Raw genomic sequence first — 25,367 nt, 5'->3', positions numbered from 1 at the left:
AGCAGGTAAACAGTGTTGTAAGTCAGATTGTATTTTGATATCCCTTTCTCCTGATGTTTGATTCTTGTTGCTTCATCAACAATATTTTTCTTTAAAAAAATCCATATATTTATCATGTATACAATTCTAAACATTATTAAAATTATTAATTTTAATACAGTTTACATTTCATCATACTGTTTTTACATGTCTAAATAAAGGCCAGGATGTATAGAAAGACAACTAGAAGCCTATAAAAGGGATTAAAATATGTTGCCAACTCTTGTGATTTTTATCGCGTGTCTTGCCATATTTGTTGTTTTTCTTAAATCCTTAGTTTCTTGAGTCAAGTGATTACATGAGGGTATTAGCATTTTTAAAGGAAAACAAAAAATAAAGTAATTTTCTAGCCCTAGTGATTGCAGAGAAAAGTTTGAAAAGTTTGAAAGCGGTGGATGTGATATATCTTGACTTTAGCAAAGCTTTTGATACAGTCTCCCACAGTATTCTTGCCAGCAAGTTAAAAAAGTATGGATTGGATGAATGGACTATAAGGTGGATAGAAAGCTGGCTAGATGGTTGGGCTCAACGGGTAGCGATCAACAGCTCGATGTCCAGTTGGCAGCCGGTATCCAGCAGAGTGCCCCAGGGACTGGTCCTGGGGCCAGTTTTGTTCAACATCTTCATTAATGATCTGGATGATGGATGGATTGCACCCTCAGCAAGTTCGTGGATGACACTAAGCTGGGGGGAGAGGTAGGGTCCAGAGTGACCTAGACAGATTGGAGGTATATAAAATCATGAGTGGTGTGGAGAAAGCGAATAAGGAAAAGTTATTTACTTGTTCCCATAATATAAGGACTAGGGGCCACAAAATGAAATTAATGGGCAGCAGGTTTAAAACAAATAAAAGGAAGTTCTTCACACAGCGCACAGTCAACCTGTGGAACTCCTTGCCTGAGGAGATTGTTAAGGCTAGGACTATAACAGGGTTTAAAAGAGAACTAGATACATTCATGGAGGTTAAGTCTATTAATGGCTATTAGCCAGGATGAGTAAGGAATGGTGTCCCTAGCCTCTGTTTGTCAGAGGCTGGAGATGGATGGCAGGAGAGAGAACACTTGATCATTACCTGTTAGGTTCACTCCCTCTGGGGCACCTGGCATTGGCCACTGTCAGCAGACAGGATACTAGGCTGGATGAACCTTTGGTCTGACCCAGTATGACCATTCTTATGTTCTTATGGAGGATTGGGCCAAAATAAATCTGATGAGGTTCAACAAGGACAAGGGCAGAGTCTTGCACTTAGGACAGAAGAATCCCATGCACCGCTACAGGCTGGGGCTCGACTGGCTAAAGTGGCAGTTCTTCAGAAAAGGACCTGGGGATTACAGTGGACGAGAAGCTGGCTATGAGTCAACAGTGTGCCCTTGTTGCAAGATGGCTAACGGAATATTAGGCTACATTAGTAGGAACATTGCTAGCAGATTGAGGGAAGTGATTATTCCCCTCTATTTGGCACTGTGATGCCACATCTGGAGTATTGTGTCCAGTTTTGGGCCCCCTACTACAGAAAGGATTTGGACAAATTGGAGAGAGTCCAGCGGAGGGCAACGAAAATTATTAGGGGGCTGGGGCACAAGACTTAGGAGGAGAGGCTGAGGGAACTGGGCTTATTTAGTCTGCAGAAGAAAAGAGTGAGATGGGATTTGATAGCAGCCTTCAACTACCTGAAACGGGGTTCCAAAGAGGATGGAGCTAGGCTGTTCTCAGTGATGGCAGATGACAGAACAAGGAGCAATGGTCTCAAGTTGTAGTGCGGGAGGTCTAGGTTGGATATTAGGAAAAACTATTTCACTAAGTGGCTGGTGAAGCACTGGAATGGGTTGCCTAGGGAGGTGGTGGAATCTCCTTCCTTAGAGGTTTTTAAGGCCCGGCTTGACAAAGCCCTGGCTGGGATGATTTAGTTGGTCTTGCTTTGAGCAGGGGGTTGGACTAGATGACCTCCTGAGGTCTCTTCCAACCCTAATCTTCTATGATTCTATGACCTGAGGACATGTCTACATATGGATATCCAGAAAAATTAATCCAAATTAACTAAAGGTGTGAATTTGAAGTAGAATTAGCTAAACCACATTCACTTCCAAAGTGAATTAAACTAAATTGAATTAAGGCCACTTTAATTCTGAATAACCCTATCAAGCATTTTTGATTAATCACCAGGAATTCCCCAGAGTAGAGCCTTTGGATTTAGATCATCTGACCCTGGATGCAATTACTAGACTGTTCACATTTCTTTCTTCAGTTTCATTTTTCTATCTCTTTATTAAAGAGAGCTTACCATCCCCTTTGTACATGGAGGGTCTTTTCTAGAGGCATTGTGTATTGAATAATTACAAATACACCTCTACCCCAATATAACACTGTCCTTGGGAGCCAAAAAATCTTACCGTGTTATAGGTGAAACCGCGTTATATCGAACTTGCTTTGATCCGCCGGAGTGCGCAGCCCTGCCCCCCCGGAGCACTGCTTTACCACATTATATCCAAATTTGTGTTATATCGGGTCACGTTATACTGGGGTAGAGGTGTACTGTATTTTTCACATTGATCAGATGGCTCTTCATCTCAAATATTTTTTTTACCAAAAGTAAATTAGGGATTTCACAGATCCCAGGAGCTAGTCCTCCCATCATTTTCTACAAACCCTACGCATCCAAAAGCAAAGCTCCAGCAAATATTTGATATACACCAAGCTGTTTAGATCTAGCTGGCAAGAATGTAAATGTATAGAAAAGTCATCCAGCAACAAGAGCCAAAAAAAGCATCTAAAGCATTAATTGCTAGATAGCTGGAGTATTGCATTAAAGAAGTCTATGAAGCAGGCTTACAGGAAAGATAAAGCTCTTCAAACAAGGACATTGTTTACTTCCTGGACTGGTAAATTGTTTGTGTTGAATTAAAGGCATTGGTAGGGCAGCAACAGTCACCTAATTAAGCATTCACCAGGCGCTAGGAATTGGACACCGGCCTTGACAGATGCTGTCTTAGCAGGAGGGTATTGCATACAGTACTGTGATACCTAATAATCTCTTAAAGTATCATTGCTTCAGTAGTCTTGCTTGTGGCCTACCCTTGCTTGGGGCTTTCCCATGATAGGAATGGTGAGCCTGGATAAGAATGAGAAAGTTGATAACTGCTGATAGTTCTTCTCTGAGTACCTGGGCACAACGTTCTGACCCACCTGTTAATTGGAAGTAAGTAAAAGCAGGGCCACCCAGAGGGGAGGGGCAAGTGGGGCAATTTGCCCTGGGCCCAGTGAGCATGTCTGAGGCGTCCACGGCCCCACCTCCATCTTCCCCCATCCCCCGGCGCCTCAGTGCGCCATGTCAGGAGCAGCCCTGGACAGTGTTGCAGCAGTGTGGCTCTGGTGAGGCCTGAGCTCCTCCCGCTGAGTCAGAGCCATGTGGTAAGGGGGCGGGGCTGTGAGCTCCGGTCCCGCCAGAGCCACACCGCTGCAGCTCTATCCAGGGGCCGGGACAGCTCCTGGACGTGGCGCGCTGAGGCTCTGAGAGAGGGGAGAGGTGGGGGTAACCCAGGAGCGGCCCTGGACAGCGCTGCTGGGGGGTGGTCAGGGGACGGGGAATGGGGGGTTGGATCGTGGGCGTTCTGGGGGTCTGTCAGGACTTGGCGGGGGGGTGGATAGGGGTCAGGGCAGTCAGGGGACAGGGAGCAGCAGGGGGAGTTCGTGGTGGGTGGGGTTCCGGAGTGGTGATTGGGGGAGGTCTTCGGGGGAGGTCGGGGGGGGGAACAAGGAGCAGGATGGGTCGTGGGGCAGAAAGTGGGTGGGGGTTGGATAGAGGGCAGGGCCAGGCTGTTTGGGGAGGCACAGCCTTCCCTACCCTAAAGCTCATTCAGCAGTTTGAGGCTTGCAGACAGCTATTTAACACAAAGAGCCAAGCTGTTATCTTTTCCCTTAGGGCTACCATCCCTTTCACTTCTCAAATGCCAAATTATAGTCTACATTTAATTTCAGTGCCATAGGGAGATTCATGTCAGGGGAGGGTAGCTTCATTTAAAATTAGCCACCTTAGATTAATAGTGATAGAGCCAAGAGAGCCATGGGGGAGGGATCACATGAGAAGAGCAATATCCTACACCACCTACCTCCTTCCCAACCCTACCAAGGGAGACCTCCCTCCCCTGCATTCCCCGAGGCTCCAGAGGGGTTAATTCAGTGGTTCTCAAACTTTTGTACTGGTGACCCCTTTCACATAGCAAACCTCTGAGTGCAACCCCCCCCCTATAAATTAAAAACACTTTTTTATATATTTAACACTATTATAAATGCTGGAGGCAAAGCGCGGTTTGAGGTGGAGGCCGACAGCTCGCAACCCCCAGTAATAACCTCGTGACCCCCTGAGGGGTCCCGACCCCCAGTTTGAGAACCCCTGGGTTAATTTAATTTTAGCACCCTGTGTCCATTCACATGCATGTGCTATTTTGAGCATTTCAGTTTTCACAACGTAGGCTCATCCCAAATTCTGGAACAAGCTCAAACGCTCAGTTTGTGGAGTATGTACATAAGCTATACTAAAGACAAACCCACAGTAACCATCTCCAGTTTGTGAGGGACCCCATGGAGCCAGTCTCTAGGAAACAGATAAATTCACGGAGGTTAAGTCCATGGCTATTAGCCAGGATGGGTAAGGAATGGTGTCCCTAGCCTCTGTTTTTCAGAGAGTCGAGATGGATTGCAGGAGAGAGATCACTTGATCATTACCTGTTAGGTTCATTCCCTCTGGGGCACTTGGCATTGGCCACTGTCGGTAGACAGGATACTGGGCTGGATGGACCTTTGGTCTGACCCAGTATGGCCATTCTTATGTTCTAACCTAAATGAACCCAAAGTTATAGAGACTGATATGAGTCAAGGAAACCAGCAGAGTATCAAAACCTGGAAAAATCTCTGACTGCATGGGCTCAGGCGTTTGGTCACAAGCTGAGGTGGTTCAAAAATTTTGGATATTTTTTAAGGAGAATTTTTTTATTGTTTCTTTAAACAATCAAACACAGCAAGCAGCAAATATTTGGCCACACACTTCTGAAACCCCAAACCATGTTCAGGTTTTGGCAGACTAATTTCAGCTTTTCAATTAAAAAAACCACAACAAATTTTGAAGGAAAGCAGACATTGTCCGTGATTTTTTCTGCTTTTTAAAAACCCCTAGTTTTCAATCCAAAAAAGTTTTGATGGAAAATATTTGTCCAAGCCTTTTAATGAGCTTTAGTGCTTTGTAGCACTAGCTGATACTGAGAACCAGTGATAGCTTGTAAAGGTGACTTGAAAAGAAGTTTTCTCAACACTGGGTTTGTGCCGAGATGCGGAAGGTTTTTAAATGTTTATTTTTACCAGGGCCGCCCGGGGTGGGGGCGGGGGTGAAGAGTGGGGCAATTTGCCCTGGGCCCCCCAGGGGCCCACACAAGAATATAGTATTCTATAGTATTGTAACTTTTTTTTATGGAAGGGGTCCCCGAAATTGCTTTGCCCCAGGCCCCCTGAATCCTCTGGGCAGCCCTGAGTAAAAGTTGTTTGAGGACAGATTGTTCTGTAGATAGACTTACTCAAGTGGAAGTTGATTGTTAATTATTGTTCTAGTGTTACAAACTGATCTGTGTTTTAGCTTTGGAAGCATTCTCAGTTTGTAGAAAAAGCAGCCAGCCCCAATGTGGTGGGTGATAAGTTTCTGATCCTGCCTCCTCAAACTGCAGATGAGAACAAAAACGAACTATAGGAATATGATAAGCCTGGATGCTCAAAAGAGAAATCCGCAAGTATCCGATTTCTTTCTGAACACAGCAGGCAGATTAGACCTATTTTAAGATTAAAGTGTGCTGTATGGTTTCATGAGTGTCCTTTGGGTGGGGAAGAGGTTACTTGATCTTTCTCTCCCCAAATCAGCCGTGGAGCAGGCTTTACCCAGAGTGTCTTTTCTGTCGTGTATGCCAGTATCTGCAATATCCTTGTGCTTCATCATATGAGTTCTTATGAGTGGTATTTTTCTCTTCTACCCTGAAGCCAAATACAGTCAGTTCTGGAACAGGTTGTTTTTTTGTTTTTGTTTTGTTTTAAGAAAAGTCTATGCTATAAATAACATCTGTTTGCTCATGGAAATAGTAGGCTGGTTCAAAGTTTTTAGGAAAGTGCTCTAAATAGAGAACATGGGCACCCACGTTTTGCTCTAGCTTGCAAATTTATTAGATACATGCAAAATAAGTGCTTTCATTTTGTTTTGTGTCTGTTTTATTTTAGAATGAAGACTTGATATTAAGCAAAGAAACCAAAGACAAACGCTTGGAGGACGGTTATTTCAGAATAGGTAATACTGTGCACCATAGAACAGCAACGTTCGTTCTTTTACAAACATAGAAATAGAAATAAAATTTGTTTTATTACTATATCAATTAGTAAAATGTTATTTTTTTTAAAAGCCTTTATATGTTTCTGATCATTCTCATTGCGTAACTGACCTTATAAATGTTACTTGCCCTTTTCAGGTTGCTTTAATGAACGAAGTTCTGATGTGATTCTTAGTTGTAGTGAAAAAAAGGATTTTATTCATCACTTTTTAAAGTATTATAGTTAAAGTTTTTATTCATTTTAGCTTTGGTCTATTAATAGCCTTTACAACATCATGTTTATTCATCCTGATATAATCAAAGTTTCTACCAGTAGAAATACCAATATCCATACATGCTTAATGTAGTTTATATATATTTAAGTCAAAATTTAAAAGTTGGTTGCCTAAAATTTGACCTCTGAATCCAATCTAACCAAAAGTGGCCTAATTTTCAGAGGTGTTGAACACCCACAGCTACACTGAATTTAAGCTTTTTTATTCCATATTAGTGCTTCTGCTGCTTAGTCTGTGTGCTAAGGCTATATGTACTGCAGTATTTGCCAATGAAAAACTGAAGCTGATGGCAAAGAGCTCTGAGCATTATGGAAGATTTTTGGGTAGTGTTGTAAGGTTCCATTTTCCTACTATTAGACTTAAACAAAAAAAAATAAAAAACCCTCAAAAACTTATTTATGGCGAATTACTGCAGCCAATTCATGACTGTAGCGTTGCAAATCCATTTATTGAATAGATAGTCACTAAGGCTGTCGATTAATCTCAGTTAACTCACGCGATTAACTCAAAAAATTAATCACGATTAAAAATGAATCGTGATTAATCGCAGTTTTAATCGCACTGTTAAACAATAGAATACCAATTGAAATTTATTGAATATTTTGGATGTTTTTCTATATTTTCATATATATTGTATTCTGTGTTGTAATTGAAATCAAAGTGTACATTATCTTTTATTACAAATATTTGCACTGTAAATGATAAAAGAAATAGTATTTTTCAATTCACCTCATACAAGCACTGTATGAGTAGTGCAATCTCTCTGTTGTGAACTCCTTGGGGGAGAATTCTACGTCTCCTGTTCTGTTTTACTCGCATTCTGCCATATATTTTCATAGAATCATAGAATATCAGGGTTGGAAGGGACCTCAAGAGGTCATCTAGTCCAACCCCCTGCTCAAAGCAGGACCAATTCCCAACTAAATCATCCCAGCCAGGGCTTTGTCAAGCCGGGCCTTAAAAACCTCCAAGGAAGGAGACTCCACCACCTCCCTAGGTAACGCATTCCAGTGCTTCACCACCCTCCTAGTGAAATAGTGTTTCCTAATATCCAACCTGGACCTCCCCCACTGCAACTTGAGACCATTGCTCTTTGTTCTGTCATCTGCCACCACTGAGAACAGCCGAGCTCCATCCTCTTTGGAACCCCCCTTCAGGTAGTTGAAGGCTGCTATCAAATCCCCCCTCATTCTTCTCTTCTGGAGACTAAACAATCCCAGTTCCCTCAGCCTCTCCTCATAAGTCATGTGCTCCAGACCCCTAATCATTTTTGTTGCCCTCCGCTGGACTCTTTCCAATTTTTCCACATCCTTCTTGTAGTGTGGGGCCCAAAACTGGACACAGTATTCCAGATGAGGCCTCACCAATGTCGAATAAAGGGGAATGATCACGTTCCTTGATCTGCTGGCAATGCCCCTACTTATACAGCCCAAAATGCCGTTTGCCTTCTTGGCAACAAGAGCACGCTGTTGACTCATATCCAGCTTCTCGTCCACTGTGACCCCTCGATCCTTTTCTGCAGAACTGCTACCTAGCCATTCGGTCCCTAGTCTGTAGCAGTGCATGGGATTCTTCCGTCCTAAGTGCAGGACTCTGCACTTGTCCTTGTTGAACCTCTTCAGGGTTTTTTTGGCCCAATCCTCAAATTTGTCTAGGTCCTTCTGTATCAGATCCCTACCCTCTAGTGTATCTACCACGCCTCCTAGTTTAGTGTCATCTGCAAACTTGCTGAGAGTGCAGTCCACACCATCCTCCAGATCACTAATAAAGATATTAAACAAAACCGGCCCCAGGACCGACCCTTGGGGCACTCCGCTTGAAACCGGCTGCCAACTAGACATGGAGCCATTGATCACTACCCGTTGTGTTATAGCAGTCTCGGATGATGACCCAGCACATGTTGTTCATTTTAAGAACACTTTCACTGCAGATTTGACAAAATGCAAAGAAGGTACCAATGTGAGATTTCTAAAAATAGCTACAGCACTCGACCCCAGGTTTAAGAATCTGAAGTGCCTTCCAAAATCTGAGAGGGATGAGATGTGGCGCATGCTTTTATAAGTCTTAAAAAAGCAACACTCCAATGTGGAAACTACAGAACCTGAACCACCAAAAAAGAAAATCAACCCTCTGCTGGTGGCATCTGACTCAGATGATGAAAATGAACATGAGTCAGTCCGCACTGCTTTGGATTGTTGTTGAGCAGAACCCGTCATCAGCATGGACGCATGTCCCCTGGAAGGGTGGTTGAAGCATGAAGGGACATATGAATCATTAGTGCAACTGGCATGTAAATATATTGTGACTCTGGCTACAACAGTGCCATGAGAACGCCTGTTCTCACTTTCAGGTGACATTGTAAACAAGAAGTGGGCAGCATTATCTCCTGCAAATGTAAAGAAACTTATTTGTCTGAGGGATTGGCTGAATAAGAAGTAGGACTGAGTGGACTTGCAGGCTCTAAAATTTTACATTGTTGTATTTTTGAATGGCAGTTTTTTTGTACATAATTCTACATTTGTAAGTTCAACTTTCATGATAGCGATTGCACTACAGTACTTGTATGAGGTGAATTGAAAAAAAAATTTTTTTCTATAGTGCAAATATTTGTAATAAGAAAATAAATATAAAGTGAGCACTGTACACTTTGTAATCTGTGTTGTGATTGAAATCAATATATTTGAAAATGTAGAAAACATCAAAAATATTTAAATAAATGGTATTCTATTATTTAACAGTGTGATTAATCGCGATTAATTTTTTTAATTGCTTTAAACACCGTATCTTGTATTTGTTTGTCTGGAGATTGTTTATTTAGGATATCCTTTTGTTCATTTGAAGGTAAATTTGAAAGTGGTATAGCAGAAGGGACAGTTGACCCAAGTCTAAACCCTATTTCATCATTTCGGCTTTCGGTAATACAAAACTCAGCAGTCTGGGCAATTCTGAATGAGGTGAGATGTTGTATACTTTACCCCTTTTAAAATCAGAATATCAAATATGAGATGTTTTTAATTGCATCAACATATTTGAAGCTAAGAATTTTGGATTAATCAGAAAGCTGTTTCTCTTTTATAATTGTCTAAAAATTAAGATTTACTGTAATGTACTAAAACATATGGATTTTTTTAATGTATGATTTTTTTTTCCATTCTTCATTTTAGATTCACATTAAAAAAGTCACAACCTGATCAAAATCTGTTTGGAAGAAAAGAGAGAATCTTTGCAAACTTTTCCTATAATATCCTACATCTTTAACAAGTCACAAATTGAAAATACTGAGCATGCACCTTATTCCAATTGTCTTTTATTTTTCACTCGAACTCTACCTCTTGTGAAATCTACTGTAGATGAGAAGATTGTAAGTAACCCTTCTTGTCATATCCATCCAGAAACTGATTCTCCACACTGATAACATTCATCTGAGATCCAAGTTGTCCTCCATTTTTACATGACTTTACCATCTTATGGTTGCAGAAGCCTGCTACTCTTAACCCATACTATTTTGATAGTATAGTAATACGGAGAAGTTGTACATATTCTTACATTTCTTGGAGATGAAAAAATATAATTAAATTTTATGAAGGGGGTACTTTTGGGGTTCCATTTATTTTCCTATAACAAAACCCTCTTTTATAGATTATCAGGATATATTTATATCTATATCTAGATATAGATATATAGATATATAAAAACATTAGGGATATTTAATTTATTAAAATAATTTGAAAAGTACATATTTTTATGCAGTAAAATTTTAAATTGATATAGGTTTTTTTTATGGATTATCTAACTTAAATTATCTTTCTACATTTTTCTTTGCAACTGCAAACAACATAAAAAATTAATACCATATTTCAACTATACTGCCATGGTTAAGAAAACTAAATTGAGTTGCTAAATTTTAAAGTACTTTTGTATCACAAAATCTGAAAGCTATTGTTCAAAGCATAAGCATGCCTTAATTGCCGGAGTTCTGAAGAACATTATTCTTGGGGGCTACCATATTCCACTGATTACAAGGCATAGCCACATAAAAAGCATGTTGAAGTATCTTAATATTTCAGTATAACGTAAATGCTAAATCTGCAGTGATTTTAAGTTTAATGCATCACATTTTAGAGGGAGATTTCGATACCGAGCTATCCCTTTTTAAAACTTTGTAGACAGTTCCTAAACTGAATGAATTCATTCACTGTATAGAAAAGCATTCCCTACTTTGTGCTGTAAATTTTGAATTTTGTCTCATGTCCCCAGACATACAAATTCTGTTCAGTACTTTGAATTACTACAATCCTACATGATATTTTTATCAGCAAAAAATATAAAAAAATAGTAATTACTTGTAATTAACCTCATTATAGGTCTCTCTTAAAATGTTTTTATTTCGGTGTTTACCTTAGGTAAACATTGTGGTGGGTGATTTTTTTTTTTTTTTGAAGGGTGAGTCCTATCCAACTTCCATGGGAATCAATGGAAAGACTTCCATTGACTTGAATAGAATCAAGCCTAAAGTCAGTTTCCTGCCTTTTGTGCTTCAAGGAAAAGAACAATACTTGTGTAACTGATGAGCAGCCCAGACAGACCGTGTGAGCTCTTTGTGCTGCTACAGCACTGTTCATAACATGTAATGCCATTCAACAGTTCATTAAAATCTAGTAGTTTTTTCATCACATCTCAGCATAGATCTGAGAAATTATTTGGGTTTATTTTCCCCCCCAATTTTACCTGCGACTGATGTCAATAATTTAAATTATAGCTATTTATTAAATTTTATATCATGACTTAATTTTTAAGTCAGATATATGTTTCTGAACAAAACAAGCAATGCCAACAATGTTGTCTTATCGTTCCATGAAGTTAAAATGATTTATAATAAATTTACCAGTACCATTGTTAGGTGCCTTTCCTCTGAGCAGTGTTTTTTTATGGGTTTATTCTGTCAGCACAGTGTTCCTAAAGTAACATTCAACATATAAGAAACTCCAAACATCTCTAAATGTGTAGAAACTCACCCCAAACTGATCACACTTTTGTGTTGTTTCTTTGTGAGCTCTACCTTATATTTTTTCGAATAACTTTTTTCTAGCAGTCAAAATATTGAACTGAAACTCGTCAATTATCATCCATTACCTCCTTTTTGATAAACTGATTTTTTTTAAACGGATTAATTTATATTCTATTTTGTTGGATCTTACTAGCAGGAGCCAGAAATACCCTGGGATGCTATGATAGATTGCACTCTTACTAAATGAATGTGCCACAACAGTAGAAGTGAATTTATTATAAATCATTTAGGGAGCAGATAGGTTTTGTAGATTCAGAATCAAATTCAGACCTGATGTAATCAGGTTCAACTCCGTTGATTTCCTGAGAGTTTGTTCCTTAAATTAGAAGAAGGTAGAGGTGGAGAAAATGTAGCGTTTTTTTGTTGTTGTTATTGTTTAAAGAAAATTATCTCTACATACCATTGTTTTAGACTCTAAATTCTCAAAAATTCTAATTCACAAATCACTCCAAAGTGGTCTGCTCTCCTTTTTGGAGATCCACCTATTTTATGGCAGAATAAGAGCATTTCAAATATTGCTGGACATTAGCCAGTTTGTGTATTGCATTCCTCCATGCTTTATGATTAATAGACACTCCAAATATACTTTATGTGCATTATGTCAGCCAGAAACGATAGTATTTAACACACGAGCTCATCTCAATGTCTTGGATTTACTATAGATTTTTAAATCCTTAGGATTTTTTTGTACGTTTTTCATTTTCAGTGAACTTTAGGTCAGCCTTAAACACTCCTATATAGGAGAATAAAACCTGTAGTAGCTTTACAATAGTAACTATTTCAGACTGAGTTGTATTAGTTCCTTCTGAAGATGTTATAGCTTAAGGAAACGTAGGTCTTTTTTGGAGCAGCTGGCATTTCCAGATACCTTAATTTTCTGATCAAATTGAGTTTAAATCCCCAGATTTGATGCCAATTAAAGCTTTTTCTTAAAATAGTACTGTTGTTTTTTTGTTTTTGTTTTTTTAAACAATGATCTTTAGCGGGGCCCACAGCAATTGCAAAGATTTGGCCTATTCATAACTAAATCCTGTTTAGCTTACTAAGTGAATAGTCCTGCTGAAGACTTTGTGTGTGAGTGATGTAAGCAAGATTTGGCCCCATGTCAAAACAATCCCCCCTCTGAAAAAGCTACTACAGGGCTTTCTGCTCTTTTAGGGTCCTAAACTTAATTTATTTGCATTAATTGAAAACTATTTACAGTCATAGGGATAAATGTAATGATTTTTTCCCTCCTCTAGCCATGGTGGTTTGGCAAAGCTCAAGGCAGGTATAGTAGTTATGGACCAGATTAGAATTCTCACCCCATCACTGCTTTTCTCAGCCTTTTAAAAATTTAGATTAGAAAATCATTAGGGTCCCTTGTGAATCTGAGATAAGATACTGGCTAAATTTAAGGCAGAATGACTTTGTACTTCTGCCTTATAATATGTAGTACGTATACCTTTGAGTATGTTGAGGGATCATGTTTAGTCTTTTGGCAAGACTAGACAATTTTGTACTTTTTCCTTCATTTTTTCCATAAGCAAGTATGAAATCTCTTCAGTAATTCCTTGATTTTTTTGTTTGAAATATCTGCTCCAAAAGGAGTACAGTATTAATTTACATCTTGTGCTTCTAATCTGTGCTTTCCTCTGGAAACGAGAATACAAATTTATTCTAAGACCATTGTTTCATGAAATCAAGTATTTGCTTAAGTTTTAGGTTTCTTCTTAACAAGGATCCATTTTGAAATTGGACTAAAATGAAAACTGTACTCATTTTTAAAAGCACGGTTATGCTTATTCATATTTACAAACATTACAGTTTAATACTGAAAGGGTGTCATACTGCTATGCTGCTGTTTTTGGAAATGGAATTTGATTGGTGTAAATATTGACACCAAGACTTTGTCATTTTGTATCATGTTTCTTGATTTCAGTGTTCTCTTGAGTGGGTTTTTTGTGATTTCTACTGTAAGCATTGAGCTAGAACTCTAGGTAGCTTAATGTTGAGAACTATGAAACTTTGTTTCAGGGGGACAAACTTTGATATCTTTACATGACCGGCAGTCATCCTACTCCCATTAATTTTAGTGGTGCAGGATCAAGCTCCTAATTGCAAAACATCATTACTGTTGACTTTAATGGTAGCTGACATGATGATCATCACTGGTGCTAAACGTTCCTATGAAGTAAGGAAGGGTTGCTTTTTTAAAAGTGTTAATTGGTGGCTGCCTGCAGGTCAGGAGCTCTCACTTTGTGCCAGTGTACAGCAGGTCACAACAGAAATTCCCAGCCTCCCCAGGATCAAAGGTATAGTGCTTTACTTGTTGAAATGGTAAATTTTTCTTTGTTGCTCAGTGTTTGCTGAGATTTCAATAGATGACTTGGAGTGCATTCTCTTCAAGCCTTAACAGTGGTGGATACACTACTGTAAAATGAACTGCCAGCAGATTTGGTATTTTAAGCTAAATGTAGTTTTTTTTTCTAGAAATATCAAATTCTAGTAATCAAATATTGAAGTCTTATTGTAACTAGTTTGCTGTTTAAAAATATCCTTTTTGAAATTAAAACCTGGTGCTTGAGTTTGATACTGAGCACTGTTTTTGGAAAATTGCCATCTTCATTTGCAGGGTTATTTTTGAGGGGGGGTTGTCAGTTTGTACTCTTGCCTTGTGGAATCTAGTACTGTTAGATCCTGAAACATTCTTTTCTGGCAAAACTTATTCTGTACGTTTCCCCATCTTTTCATTAACCAACCCCTGCTGTAATAGATTTTTATAAATTGGCTAGATTTGTTTAAAACTTGCTGCTATATTTGAAAACCTGATATGGGTCATGTCAACTGTGCCTTTCATCAATGTTTATGTACCACAGCTATCCATGTATATTTGAAATAAAGGCTTAAAAAAAAATCTGTTCTGTAGTTCTTACATAAGCTGAGAGAGAATACTTCTGTCCCTAAGAGACCCAATATGTTGCATTAACAATGTAGCAATATTTTAAGGTGTTGAGTCCAAACTGTCAAAAGGCATGTTAAATAGGGATTGAATACGGTACTTTAAATGCCATGTCTCAGAGCCACTACAGCAACTGCTCTTCAGTTAAGAAGTGACACACACAGGTGCAGGGCTGAAGCACTCAGAGGGAAAAATTAGTGGGTGCTCTGCACCCACCACCAACCAAGCTCCCCTTACCCCCTCCTCCTTCCCCCAGAGCACGCTGCATCCCTGTTCCTCCACCTACCTCCCAGCGCTTCCCGCTCGGCCCCAAGCAGCTGTTTGGCAGCGTTAGCACGCTCCGGGGGAAGGAGAGCAGCAATGTGGCATGCTCAGGGGAAGAGGTGGGACCTTATGGAAGGGGTGTAGTGGGGGCAGGACCAGAGGGAAAGTCAGCACCTATGGTGACATATACAAAAGCCTCAGTGCTGGCCAAGAATTTGTTTGTGAAAAAGTTGAGTCATCCTTATTACAATAGTGCCATTGGGCTAGACTCTGTATAAACATGATAGTAGAAAGTCCCTGCTCCTAAAAGCTTAGTCTAAATAGACAAGACACAGGGTGAAGGGGTGGAACACAGAGTGAACAGTGTAATAAACAGTTATGTCAGGGGTGGGTTTGCTTATGACTAGATAATGGAAAACAAAGGGGAGGTGAAGACTGTGAGGGAGGGACATGGTTGGGGCAAACAGCCACTCAGCATAGGAAAAAAATAGTTGATGCAAAACCCTAGGATGTTCTGAATGGCCAGTGGTCTCTGTGGTTGGGTGCTTTTGCTCCTATGGGCTGAAGTCTCATGCTGATTGTCTACATTTTTTTGCCCCAAGGCTGTATGGCAGGGGAGGCATCACCTGGGTCTTAATATCCCTACAGTACAGGGGCTCACAGCTGTATCTTTGAGTCCATCGGGGTGGGCCTAATTTCACTACCTGCCCCCGTGCGGGAGTCCTTGCTTTAGCTGACTCCAGCTGCTGCTAGTGGCAGATATGGCTGATACACTGTAGGAACTTTGGCCTGGACCCCACTAACCCCCCACTTCGGACTAAGGTACGCAAATTCAGCTACGTTAATAACGTAGCTGAATTCGAAGTACCTTAGTCCGAACTTACCGTGGGTCCAGACGCGGCAGGGAGGCTCCCCCGTCGATGCCGCGTACTCCTCTCGCCGAGCTGGAGTACCGGCGTCGACGGCAAGCACTTCCGGGATCGATTTATCGCGTCTAAACCAGACACGATAAATCGATCCCAGAACATCGATTGCCTGCCGCCGGACCCTCCGGTAAGTGTAGACGTACCATGTGACTGAGCAGCAATCAGGCATTATTAGTGTAGCTAAACTTAAGCAGCATTAAACCTGAGAACCACACAATAATAAACCAAGCACTTTGTCTTCAAAGTGATTTATAACTAGCCTCCATCTATTGATTCCACTAACTTAATATGGTACTTATCCCATTAAAAGACATTAGCAGTGAGAATTATGCTATTCAACTTATTCATAGGTAGATTTATTACAAAAATGTACATGTAGTTTGTCTTGAGGAATGTACTGCAAAAGTATTCATACAGAATTACTAACATTTTTACTGTTTGTAAATATTTTAATCATTAAAAATTGCAATAGACTCTTCAAGCTTTTTACACTTATCTACAAAGAGAAAATTTACAACCATTTACAACGAGAGGTCTTAGATGTGCATACTGTCAGCAGCTAAGACAAACTACACCGTAGAGACATATGAAGTCCTGTTTTTATTTCACTCTGAATTCATAGAAAGTACAAAGTGTCTTGGTGAAGTTCCATCCCAGTGCTAATGAGAGCACATACAGCAGAATTAAGAGTGCAAATGGATACAAAAGGATAACTGTGTTCTTCAAAAATGGCAATGCTAGAAAAGAAATACAATTATAATCAATACAAAATTATTTAAAACCAGCAATTAGTTGCATTAATGGACCAAAACCATCAACTGTTACATCTAGAAGGACCCTGGGGAGAGGCTGCCAGTATTTCATCAATTTCTTAACAGCTTGGTTAAAATTAGGTGCCTGTTTATCATCCCTGCCATGCTGATTCTGCAGCCCTTTGCCCAGATACAGAATAGCTTCTATCAGAGTAAAGGAGTAATTGAGGTAGCTCTGTATACATTAGTACAGCCAACTTGCTCAATGATTTTGTTGCATTACTACCCTCCTCTCTAGTCAATCTGCGAGTCCAGAACTAATGTAAGGGTCTTGAAGTTTGACGCAGCAGCTGAACTGGATTATAGTACAACACAATGGCGAGCATCAATGAGTACCAATATCTTCTGTGCAAAGAGTGTTTTAATACCACCCCATAAATTGACAAGTCCTTTAGGTATAAACTTTTTAACCCAGTTTGGACATTTAGATAAGGGAGTACCTAGGATTCTTGGCAAAGGATTACAAATGATTAACTCCAACCACCCAGTATTGGGTTTGGAACGGAACGGGAAAAGTGATGTTCAGAAAAAATGTAACAATGGAACAAGCTGCCAAGGGAGCATGTGGAATTGCTTCATTAGACAGTGAAGACTACAAGACATCTATCATGGAGGGATAGCTTAAATAAATCAACACTGAATTATTCTCCTACTTCTGCATTTGAGATGATCATTACAAACCTATGAATTCATAAATTAAAGTAGCTTACTGGGCCAGGGCTCGGTTGTTTTCATATAGTCAGTTGCCTAATTAATAAAAGCTTTTGAAATTACTTACCACTGTACCCTAAAAATGTTACATAGATATAATAACCAATTGCAATGAGCCATACTGTGTTCCCAACAAAATATCCCATGAATGAGGTTGACGAGATAACATCTGTAAAAGAGAAGACAGTTGCTCTAGTACCTGCCTGAGGCCCAGCACCATGGCAAAAAGCATTAAAAAGGCTGTTCTACTTACAATTGATGAAAAACAGTTGGATAAAATGCAAAATGACTAGAAGTGGATAGAAAGCATTCAGATGAACATCAAAGGCATATCCCCATTCCACATCATAGTCTCTGCTCTGTCGCTTTACCAAGTACTTATTAGAAATAAACCTAATTGGAAAAGAAATTTAAAAGGAATAAGTTGTGAAACAATTTCGCACTTTCATGTTTCCTAAAGTTATGTTGATTTGACATTCCACCTATAGTTAAAGTAATGAAGTCACATACAGGAAAAAAACCTCAAGTCTTTACCATTTAATTCATAAGTTCAATCCTTTCAAATGTCTCTGCATAATTGCCAACCTCAGATGACTGAAAATTATTTCCCTAATGTGTGAATAAAACATGGTAGCCTAAGCAAAGGTGAGTATTTCCCCAAAAAGACAGCACAGACTAGCCTTTCGTTAGCCCATTTCTCTCTCAGCAGTAGTCACATTCTTTGATGCTGAATAGAAAGTGCAAACACTGTGCACAGGAGAACAGCAGCTTCCTTTAATTATAGGATACTGAAGAAGCCCTGTCTTTCAGTTGTCCATCCACTCACTTCCCAAAAAGGCTGGGGATAGCCACATCTTCACATTTCCTGTGTTACAAAAATCTCAGTTGCATTCAATTTTAGAGACAGACGGCACACTGGTTACCTCATTTAATAAACGCCCCACCTCCACCAAAGAAGGCAACAAAATACTTAAAATATGGGTACTAACTTGATATGAGTACTACATTACTTGCTGCACCCAAAAACAAAGCAGACCAAACATGGTTTCTGGTTTTGAGATTATGGACCAAATCAATAGTTTAGCCTAATTTTCACAGGCAAACTTCCACTGCAGTCTATGGAAGTTTTGCCTAATTAAAACCTGAGTAGAGCTAAGAATTTGCTAACACATTTTGGGCATATACCTGGAATAAGAGCAGAACATTCCTTATATGATCAACAAACTTCCAAAGTCATTTTTGAATCAAATATTGCATTTTTTTTCAAGGTCACTCTACTTTAAAATGTCGTTTTCACTAATGAGAAATCAGTTCTTTAAAGTGCCCCTGATTTCCTTTACAGTTTTGACAAGAGCTTTCCTGCCTTTTCCCCCACCTCCCTGCTGCTTCAAGTGAACCACACAAGCAGCAGAGAAAAGAGCAAGTGTGAGAATTGAGCCCTTCCTGTGCGTGTGCCTCGAGGAACCAACTGAAGGCAAAAGATGGCCTCTGCTATTGGTCTTTCAACAGTGGAGAAAAGTCCTACCACTGTTCTCAGCTGTTTCCCTCAGAGGTCCAATACTGCAGAGGAACCAGCATCAGACATATTCTCAACTCCTGCCCAATCAGGTGCTATCCTCAAGGACTGGAAAAGTCTCCTGTGTCTGCAGGGAGATTCTTGGCCCTCACTACCCTGACAAGATTCTTAGAATTGGAATACTATATCTCAGGGGTGGGCAAACTACGGCCTGTGAGCTGAGCCGTTTTAAACCAGCCCCTGAGCTCCCACTGGGGAGTGGGGCCCGGAGCTTGCTGCGCTCCAGCCAGGGCGCTGGGTTGGGGACTGCACCACACTGCTCGGCCCCACTCCGGCACTCCAGTGGGGGTGCAGGGTCAGGGGATGCACGGTGTAGCTCCCGGAAGCCATGGCATGGCTCCGCTCCAGCTCCTATGTGCTCCAATGGCCCCCTCCAGTGCTCCAATGGGAGCTGCAGGGGCAGTGCCTGCGGACAGGGCAGTGTGCAGAGCCGCCTGGCTGCGCCTCCGCATCCGCATAGGAGCTGAAGAAAGGGACATGTCGCTGCTTCTGGGAGAACTCAGCAGGAAAATAGGCACTGAGAGGTGCAAGTGACAAATTTCCTCTAAGTATTAACCTTTTTTGGCAGAAAAAGGTCAAGCGAAATAACTATTTTCTAGTGCTCTATTCACAGCCAATGAAAACTCTTAACCCTCTCTTCTGAGCAAAGTCATATCGTACAGATTTAAGTACACTGCCTCAGCAACAGGGACCTTCAACTCCCTTATAGCAATGCCCAACTTAGTTCTAGGTGGAATTATTTACTTACCACATTAAAGTTGCTATTAGAAGGCCAACGCCTACACAGTCTATAAACACAACCCAAAGAAGTAGCTTTATCATTTGAAAAAATCCCATGTCCAGCACAAATCCAAATCCTATAGTAGAGACTGGGGGGTGGGGGAGAGAGAGAAGAGGAAAAAGAGAGATTAATCCTTCCTAGCTGGAAAAATGCTGTAACACCAAACAATGCCAGTTCCTCAAACTTTGACATTCCAGAGGTTAACTTTTTGGAGGAGATCTCCTGAAATCTCAACATTTTCCCCTTTATTCCTCCTCACCCCTAAGATCTTCTGCAAAGCAGTTCCTTTTTCTATTCAAATGCTGCATAGCATACCACTTGTGTATAATGTGGTTGGCTTAGATTCAGCGTGTGGCACCACTGCCATTGAACTAATCTCACGTTTTTAAACTTACAAACTTTTAATGAAGACGATACCTTGTTAAGCAGAAGTGCAGAGTAAGAGCAACAAGCAGAGCTGAAGTCTCACTCTTTCAGTTACAACAAAACCACCTGACAGCGCAGAGCTTTCTGGCTCTGAAGACTCAGATGTCCTGTCCATTTTAGTTGAATGAAAATGCCGTACACGTAAGACACATTCTTATAAGAGTTCCTTGGGCAGCTTTGGGAAAACATCCGTGAAACACAAATGGATCTAGGAAATATTTCCCATCCAACCACAAGAACACTAGAATTTCAGAAGTAACAGCTTTGTTATGACTGCAGGTACCGTGCCACGTCAAAAATGGACTGGATATTGTCTTTTAAAAGGCAACAGTAAAAACACAATCTGAACTGAAGCTTACATGCAAAAGATTTTCTTTTGATTGGTGATGACTGACGTTCACAGTGTCTCGCTGCGGCTTTGGTCACTGAATTATTTGTATTATCAAAGCACCTAGGAGTCCTAGTTGTGGATTACGACCCTACTGTGCTAGGTACAGTACAAAAAGTGAGTCTCTGCCCCAAAGGGGTTACAATCTAAGTATCAGACAAGAGACAACAAATAGATAAAGACAGACTGAGTCTACAAGGAAACAATGAGACAATACTGGACAGCATGATAGGCAGAGGTCTCAGCATACAAGCAGCCTAATTGTTGCCAAGGGTTCTGTAGGCATCACAGCAAAGGAGAGTTTTGAGAAGGCCTTTGAAGGTGGATAATGACATTCCTTTGCTGATGTTTATGGGGCGCTCCTCCCAAGCGTGTGGGTCAGCATGGGAGAAAGCATGAAAGCGCTGTTTGAAAATATAACAATGGAGTAGTGGGCAATAGAGGCTGGCATCGCAGGAAAGGAAGTGAGCATCCACAGGTGGATAGCGAATGAGAAACGATAGGTAAATTGGGGACTGACCATGAAGGGCCTCGAAAGTGAACACAAGCACCTTATGTTTGATGTGATAGTGAAGAGGCAGCCAGTGAAGAGATTCAAAAACAGGGGTGATGTGGTCAAAGCGCAGGCTAGGAAAATGATCTCTGCAGAAGCATTGTGAATGGATAGGAGTGGGGCAAGACTGCATTTGTCAAGGCCAGAGAGAAGGATGTTACAGTTTTAGTTGTATGGATAGATAAGAAAGGCCTATTCTTAGATACAGCCTGGATGTAATGACCTAGCAAGAGGTCTGAGTCAAGATGATGTCTGGCTTACAGGTCTGAGTGACAGGCAGGATGGTGGGGTTGTCTACAGTGATCAAGAAAGGGGGTAGTAGGAAGGTATGGGGAGGAGAGGGTTTGCAAGAATAGGAGCTCTGTTTTAGCCATGCTTAGCTTGAGCTGGCAGCTAGACATCCATGAGGGATGTCAGAGAGACAGTCCAAGATTTTAGTTTGGACAGAAAGGTAGATCTGTGAGCCATCAGCATATTTGTGTTTGTAGATAAGATGACCAGAGATAAGGTATAGAGGTAGATGAGAAGGGGAGCAAGGACAGAACCCTGTGTAAAGGGTACTTTGCCTGTAATGGGTTCAACATTAGGGACTGTCTTTTTGTTCTGTTTTTGCACAGTGACTAGCACAATGTCTACAATTTGGGTGCCTGTGTATTATGGTAATACACGCAACAATAATACATCCCATTTACTAATCATCCAAATGTTCAACTATTTAAAAAAAACAACACCAAGAATAGTCATTCATTCCTCTGGTTGTCTTTGCTATGACACAATTATTGAACCCCCCCGCCTCCCAGTTTGAAACACAGAACAGAGACAAGACTTGATTACAGTAAACATAAATAAACTCTTTAGAGGATTCTAGATACAGCTAGACCCTCTGGTTTACCCTGGTTCTCTAATTTCTAAATGGTTACTGTAACCTTTGAGTGTAGATAGCTCATCAGCTTCTTTTCCATTCTGATTAAGGGCCTCTACAGTCAAAAACTGAGGGTGCTGAAAAAAACCCTGTGAAGGTACATTCCTGCAACTTTATTGAAAAGAGAAAGATCTTATCTATCTTAGGTACTTATATGGCCACCACCACTGTAGTATCTGCGCACTTCACAACCTTTTTAACATGTTTATCCTCACAACACTCGTAAGGTTAGGAACTACTACTTTCCCCATTTTACAGATGAGGAAGTGAGGCATAGCGAGACTAAATGAGTTGCCCAAGGTTACACAAAGTCTGTGGCAGAGCAAGGACTTGAACCCAGGCCTCCCTAATCTTAGGCTAATGCCCAATTCTTCCTCTTTCCCACCTCATTTTTGCTGATCATGGAAATAGACACTCACCACACAGCCAGATACTCAGCAATACCAAGAAAGCAGGATCATCTCTTGCCCACTGGTCCTTTGTTTGTTTTCGGTAATGAAAGTTTCTATAAACTCTCTGTGGTGAAGTGAACAGGTAGAGCATCTGCCAAACAGCAAACTCAAAGTCCATCTGCCGGAAGTGAAGGAGCCTCCTTAGATATTTGTAGCGTTTTGCACCCGCTGTATGTCTCGCTGCATCCCTGGAGTTTAACGCACCATTGCCCTGGTTTGGGGAACTAACTGAAGTGGTCGGCAACATTTTTCTGAAGGAAAGATTTTAAAGTTAAAACTAATTGATTTTACATAATCTTAGAAATGACAGATGTAAAATTAGAAGCGTTTTAAATTATGCAGTGTTAATTATGGCATTTAGATATAAATTTAATTTGCAAGGGTAATCAGGCAAGTAGATAGCTAAATACTACCACTTGTGCCAGCAAGACTACGTGTAAAATTATAAGCTAGAGTGTGCCCCTTTCAAAATGTGGCCATTTATGTGAATTGATTCCCCTTTCTGCTGCCTAAAAACAGTGTATTGAAATAGCATAGTTTAGAGACCTGCGCACCAGGATTGGTGCCAATAATACATAAATTAAAATTCCAATCTGCTACTAACTCAGTATGTGGCCCTTGACAAATTATGTAACCTCTCTATCCCTCCCCCTTTCCATGTATAACACAAATACACCTCTATCCCGATATAACGCGACCTGATATAACACGAATTCGGATATAACGCAGTAAAGCAGCACTCCGGGGGGCGGGGCTGCGCACTCCGGTGGATCAAAGCAAGTTCGATATAATACGGTTTCACCTATAACGCGGTAAGATTTTTTGGCTCCCGAGGACAGCGTTGTATCAAGGTAGAGATGTACTTACCTGCCTACTGCATGGGGTGCTGTGACAATCTTTGTACACTGCTCTGGAAACAAAGCACTCTTCAAGCACTAAGTATAAATGTACAGTTTAACAATTGCCCTTGAATGCTTTTACTATTAAAGATATTCTATTTTACACAGCATTATATTTTAATTATTTCAGATAAAAATTCAGTGTGCCCCACTCCTCAAAGAAGCATAGGCATGTCATTCTGGGCTAGAGGGAGCCACCTCTGTTTGCTTGGGATTCAAAGCCATGAATCTTCTCCCTACCTAAGCTCTTTCTTACAACAAACAAAACAAAATAAAGACGAGATGATTGTGTCTCCCCTTATAAACTTCAGTCCAGTGGGCAGGGCACTTACCCAGGCTGTGGGAACCCTCGCTTCAAAATTCCCCTTTGCCTGAGGTAGGGAGAACCCAGGTCTCCCATGTCTCAGATGAGTGCCAACTGATTATTGGGTATTCTGGGGTGGGTCTCTCAATCTGTCCCGTTGAAGCTGTTCCACTTTGTATTAATAATTAAATAGTCAATGCAACGCTGTTTTGAACTCAGGTCTCTGAATATCAGTATTAGTTTAAGGGCCTGAAAGGACCACCAGATAATCTAGTTCGACTGCCTATATATCACAGGCCACCAACACCACCCAGAACCCTACACACTAAACTCAACAACCAAAATATTACTGCCCACAGGAGATGAGACTGTGATGTGTCACAGGCAGAGAATAGGAGGGACTAAGGCTATATCTACGCTAGCACTTTTGTTAGTAATACTTTTGTCGGACAGGTGAGTGAGGGAAAAAAACACCCCTCCCCCGACCAACATACATTTCACTGACAAAAATGCCAGTGTGGATAGCGCTACATTGGTGGGAGATGCTCTCCTGCTGACATAGCTACCACCGCTCATTGGGGTGACTTAGTTATGCCAGGAGGAGAGCTCTCTGCTGCCAGCACAGAGCGGCTACACAGGAGACTTTACAGTGGCACAGCTGCAGCAGTATAGCTGTGCCACTGTAAGATCGGTAGTGTCATAGTCTGAGGTGCACCAATGCCTGAGGCTCCTGCAATGGTAGGGTAGTGACTGAGATATACTCAGATAATCCGAGCAAGTGACCCACACTCTCACACTTCAGGGGAAGGCAAAAAACCCCAAATGCTGAACTCTCTGCCTGACCCCAAATACGGGGATAGTTATACCCTGAGCATGAGAAAGAAAAACTGCTGAGCCACCTCCGACCCCAACCCAGCTAATGTCCCACCTCCAGCAATCCCTGATGTTTCAGAGGAGGGAGACCCAGTGAGTCCCAGCAGGACGCGCCCTGGGCCCTGCCTTAACGCTGAGCTAGAGTCGCTCTCAGACCGAGGCTAGTTAAGAGCCCCCGCAAAGTGGAACAGCTTCGGCAGCACAGATGGAGACACACCCACACCCCCCGCAGTGCCCCGCGCCCAGGGGTCCGGGCAGCCCCTGGTTCAAGTTCCTTCCCCGCAGCAGGGCAGAGAACGCAGGTCTCCCCCTCCCCCTTCCGCCCTCAGCTCCCGCCTCCCCGGCAACGATCAGCCCGGGGCACGTGCCCAGAGGCGGCTCCGAGGCGCGAGGCGAGAATCGCCTCCTTTGAGGACCCGGGGGGGGGAGGAGGGCCGCGCGCGCAGCAGCAGAAGGGAGGGGCCCCCACCCCGCAGGGATCCCAAGGCCCTGGGGGCGAGACCTCCGCCCGCAACTGCCCCGCTCACCTGCCGCTCCAGTCCCGCCCCTCCCCTCCCAACCACACACAGCGCGAGGGTCTCCCGGGGTGGTGCGCACCCACAGCAAACTCCAGCTGCTTCCGGCAACGTAGCGCGGCGCGCGCCCCCTGACCCGGCCCGTGATCCTGCGTCGCGGTGCATGCTGGGTACGGTAGTTCCTGTCCCGGCGGGGAAGAGCGGTGGCGGTGTCTGCGCGTGCACCGCAGCTGGGTCAAAGGACAACAAGATGGCGGCGTCCTGCAGAGCGAACTGGGAGGCG

At 41.7% G+C, this 25,367-nt stretch overlaps 2 protein-coding genes across 11 annotated transcripts in view; one reads left to right on the top strand and one right to left on the bottom strand.

Moving 5' to 3' along the window:
- Positions 1-9,942, top strand: part of MGAT4A (alpha-1,3-mannosyl-glycoprotein 4-beta-N-acetylglucosaminyltransferase A) — a 150,629-nt gene extending 140,687 nt beyond the window's left edge. For 6 of the 7 annotated variants that reach the window (XM_024104418.3, XM_042840804.2, XM_005283221.5 and 3 more), the window contains 3 exons: positions 6,292-6,358; positions 9,515-9,627; positions 9,838-9,942. In XM_024104418.3, coding sequence (XP_023960186.1) covers positions 6,292-6,358; positions 9,515-9,627; positions 9,838-9,864 — 207 coding nt within the window. In that variant the 3' untranslated portion in view covers positions 9,865-9,942. Of the gene's footprint in view, positions 1-6,291; positions 6,359-9,514; positions 9,628-9,837 lie in introns of those variants that run through there. The other variant, XR_006172318.2, reaches the window with a different exon arrangement.
- A 6,358-nt stretch (positions 9,943-16,300) lies between these two features.
- UNC50 (unc-50 inner nuclear membrane RNA binding protein) lies at positions 16,301-25,221 on the bottom strand. Of its 4 annotated transcripts, XM_008167362.4 has the most exons (7): positions 25,097-25,201; positions 23,361-23,428; positions 22,461-22,744; positions 19,720-19,840; positions 17,649-17,788; positions 17,463-17,564; positions 16,301-16,609 (listed from the first exon to the last, which is right to left on the bottom strand). In XM_008167362.4, the coding sequence occupies exons 3-7, from the start codon at positions 22,738-22,740 to the stop codon at positions 16,473-16,475; spliced, it is 780 nt and encodes a 259-aa protein (XP_008165584.1). In that variant the 5' UTR covers positions 22,741-22,744; positions 23,361-23,428; positions 25,097-25,201; the 3' UTR covers positions 16,301-16,472. The 4 variants fall into 4 exon arrangements, with proteins under 4 accessions (XP_008165584.1, XP_005283277.1, XP_065447641.1 ...); XM_005283220.4 differs by lacking the exon at positions 23,361-23,428 and having other exon boundaries at positions 25,097-25,221; XM_065591569.1 differs by lacking the exon at positions 23,361-23,428 and having other exon boundaries at positions 25,167-25,191.
- Positions 25,222-25,367: the final 146 nt, after the last annotated feature.

Source organism: Chrysemys picta, chromosome 1, assembly GCF_011386835.1.
Source record: "Chrysemys picta bellii isolate R12L10 chromosome 1, ASM1138683v2, whole genome shotgun sequence".
Classification (NCBI taxonomy): Eukaryota; Metazoa; Chordata; order Testudines; family Emydidae; genus Chrysemys; species Chrysemys picta.
The sequence above is the reverse complement of the archived record's forward strand: the minus strand, read 5'-3'. Positions and strand labels throughout refer to the sequence as shown.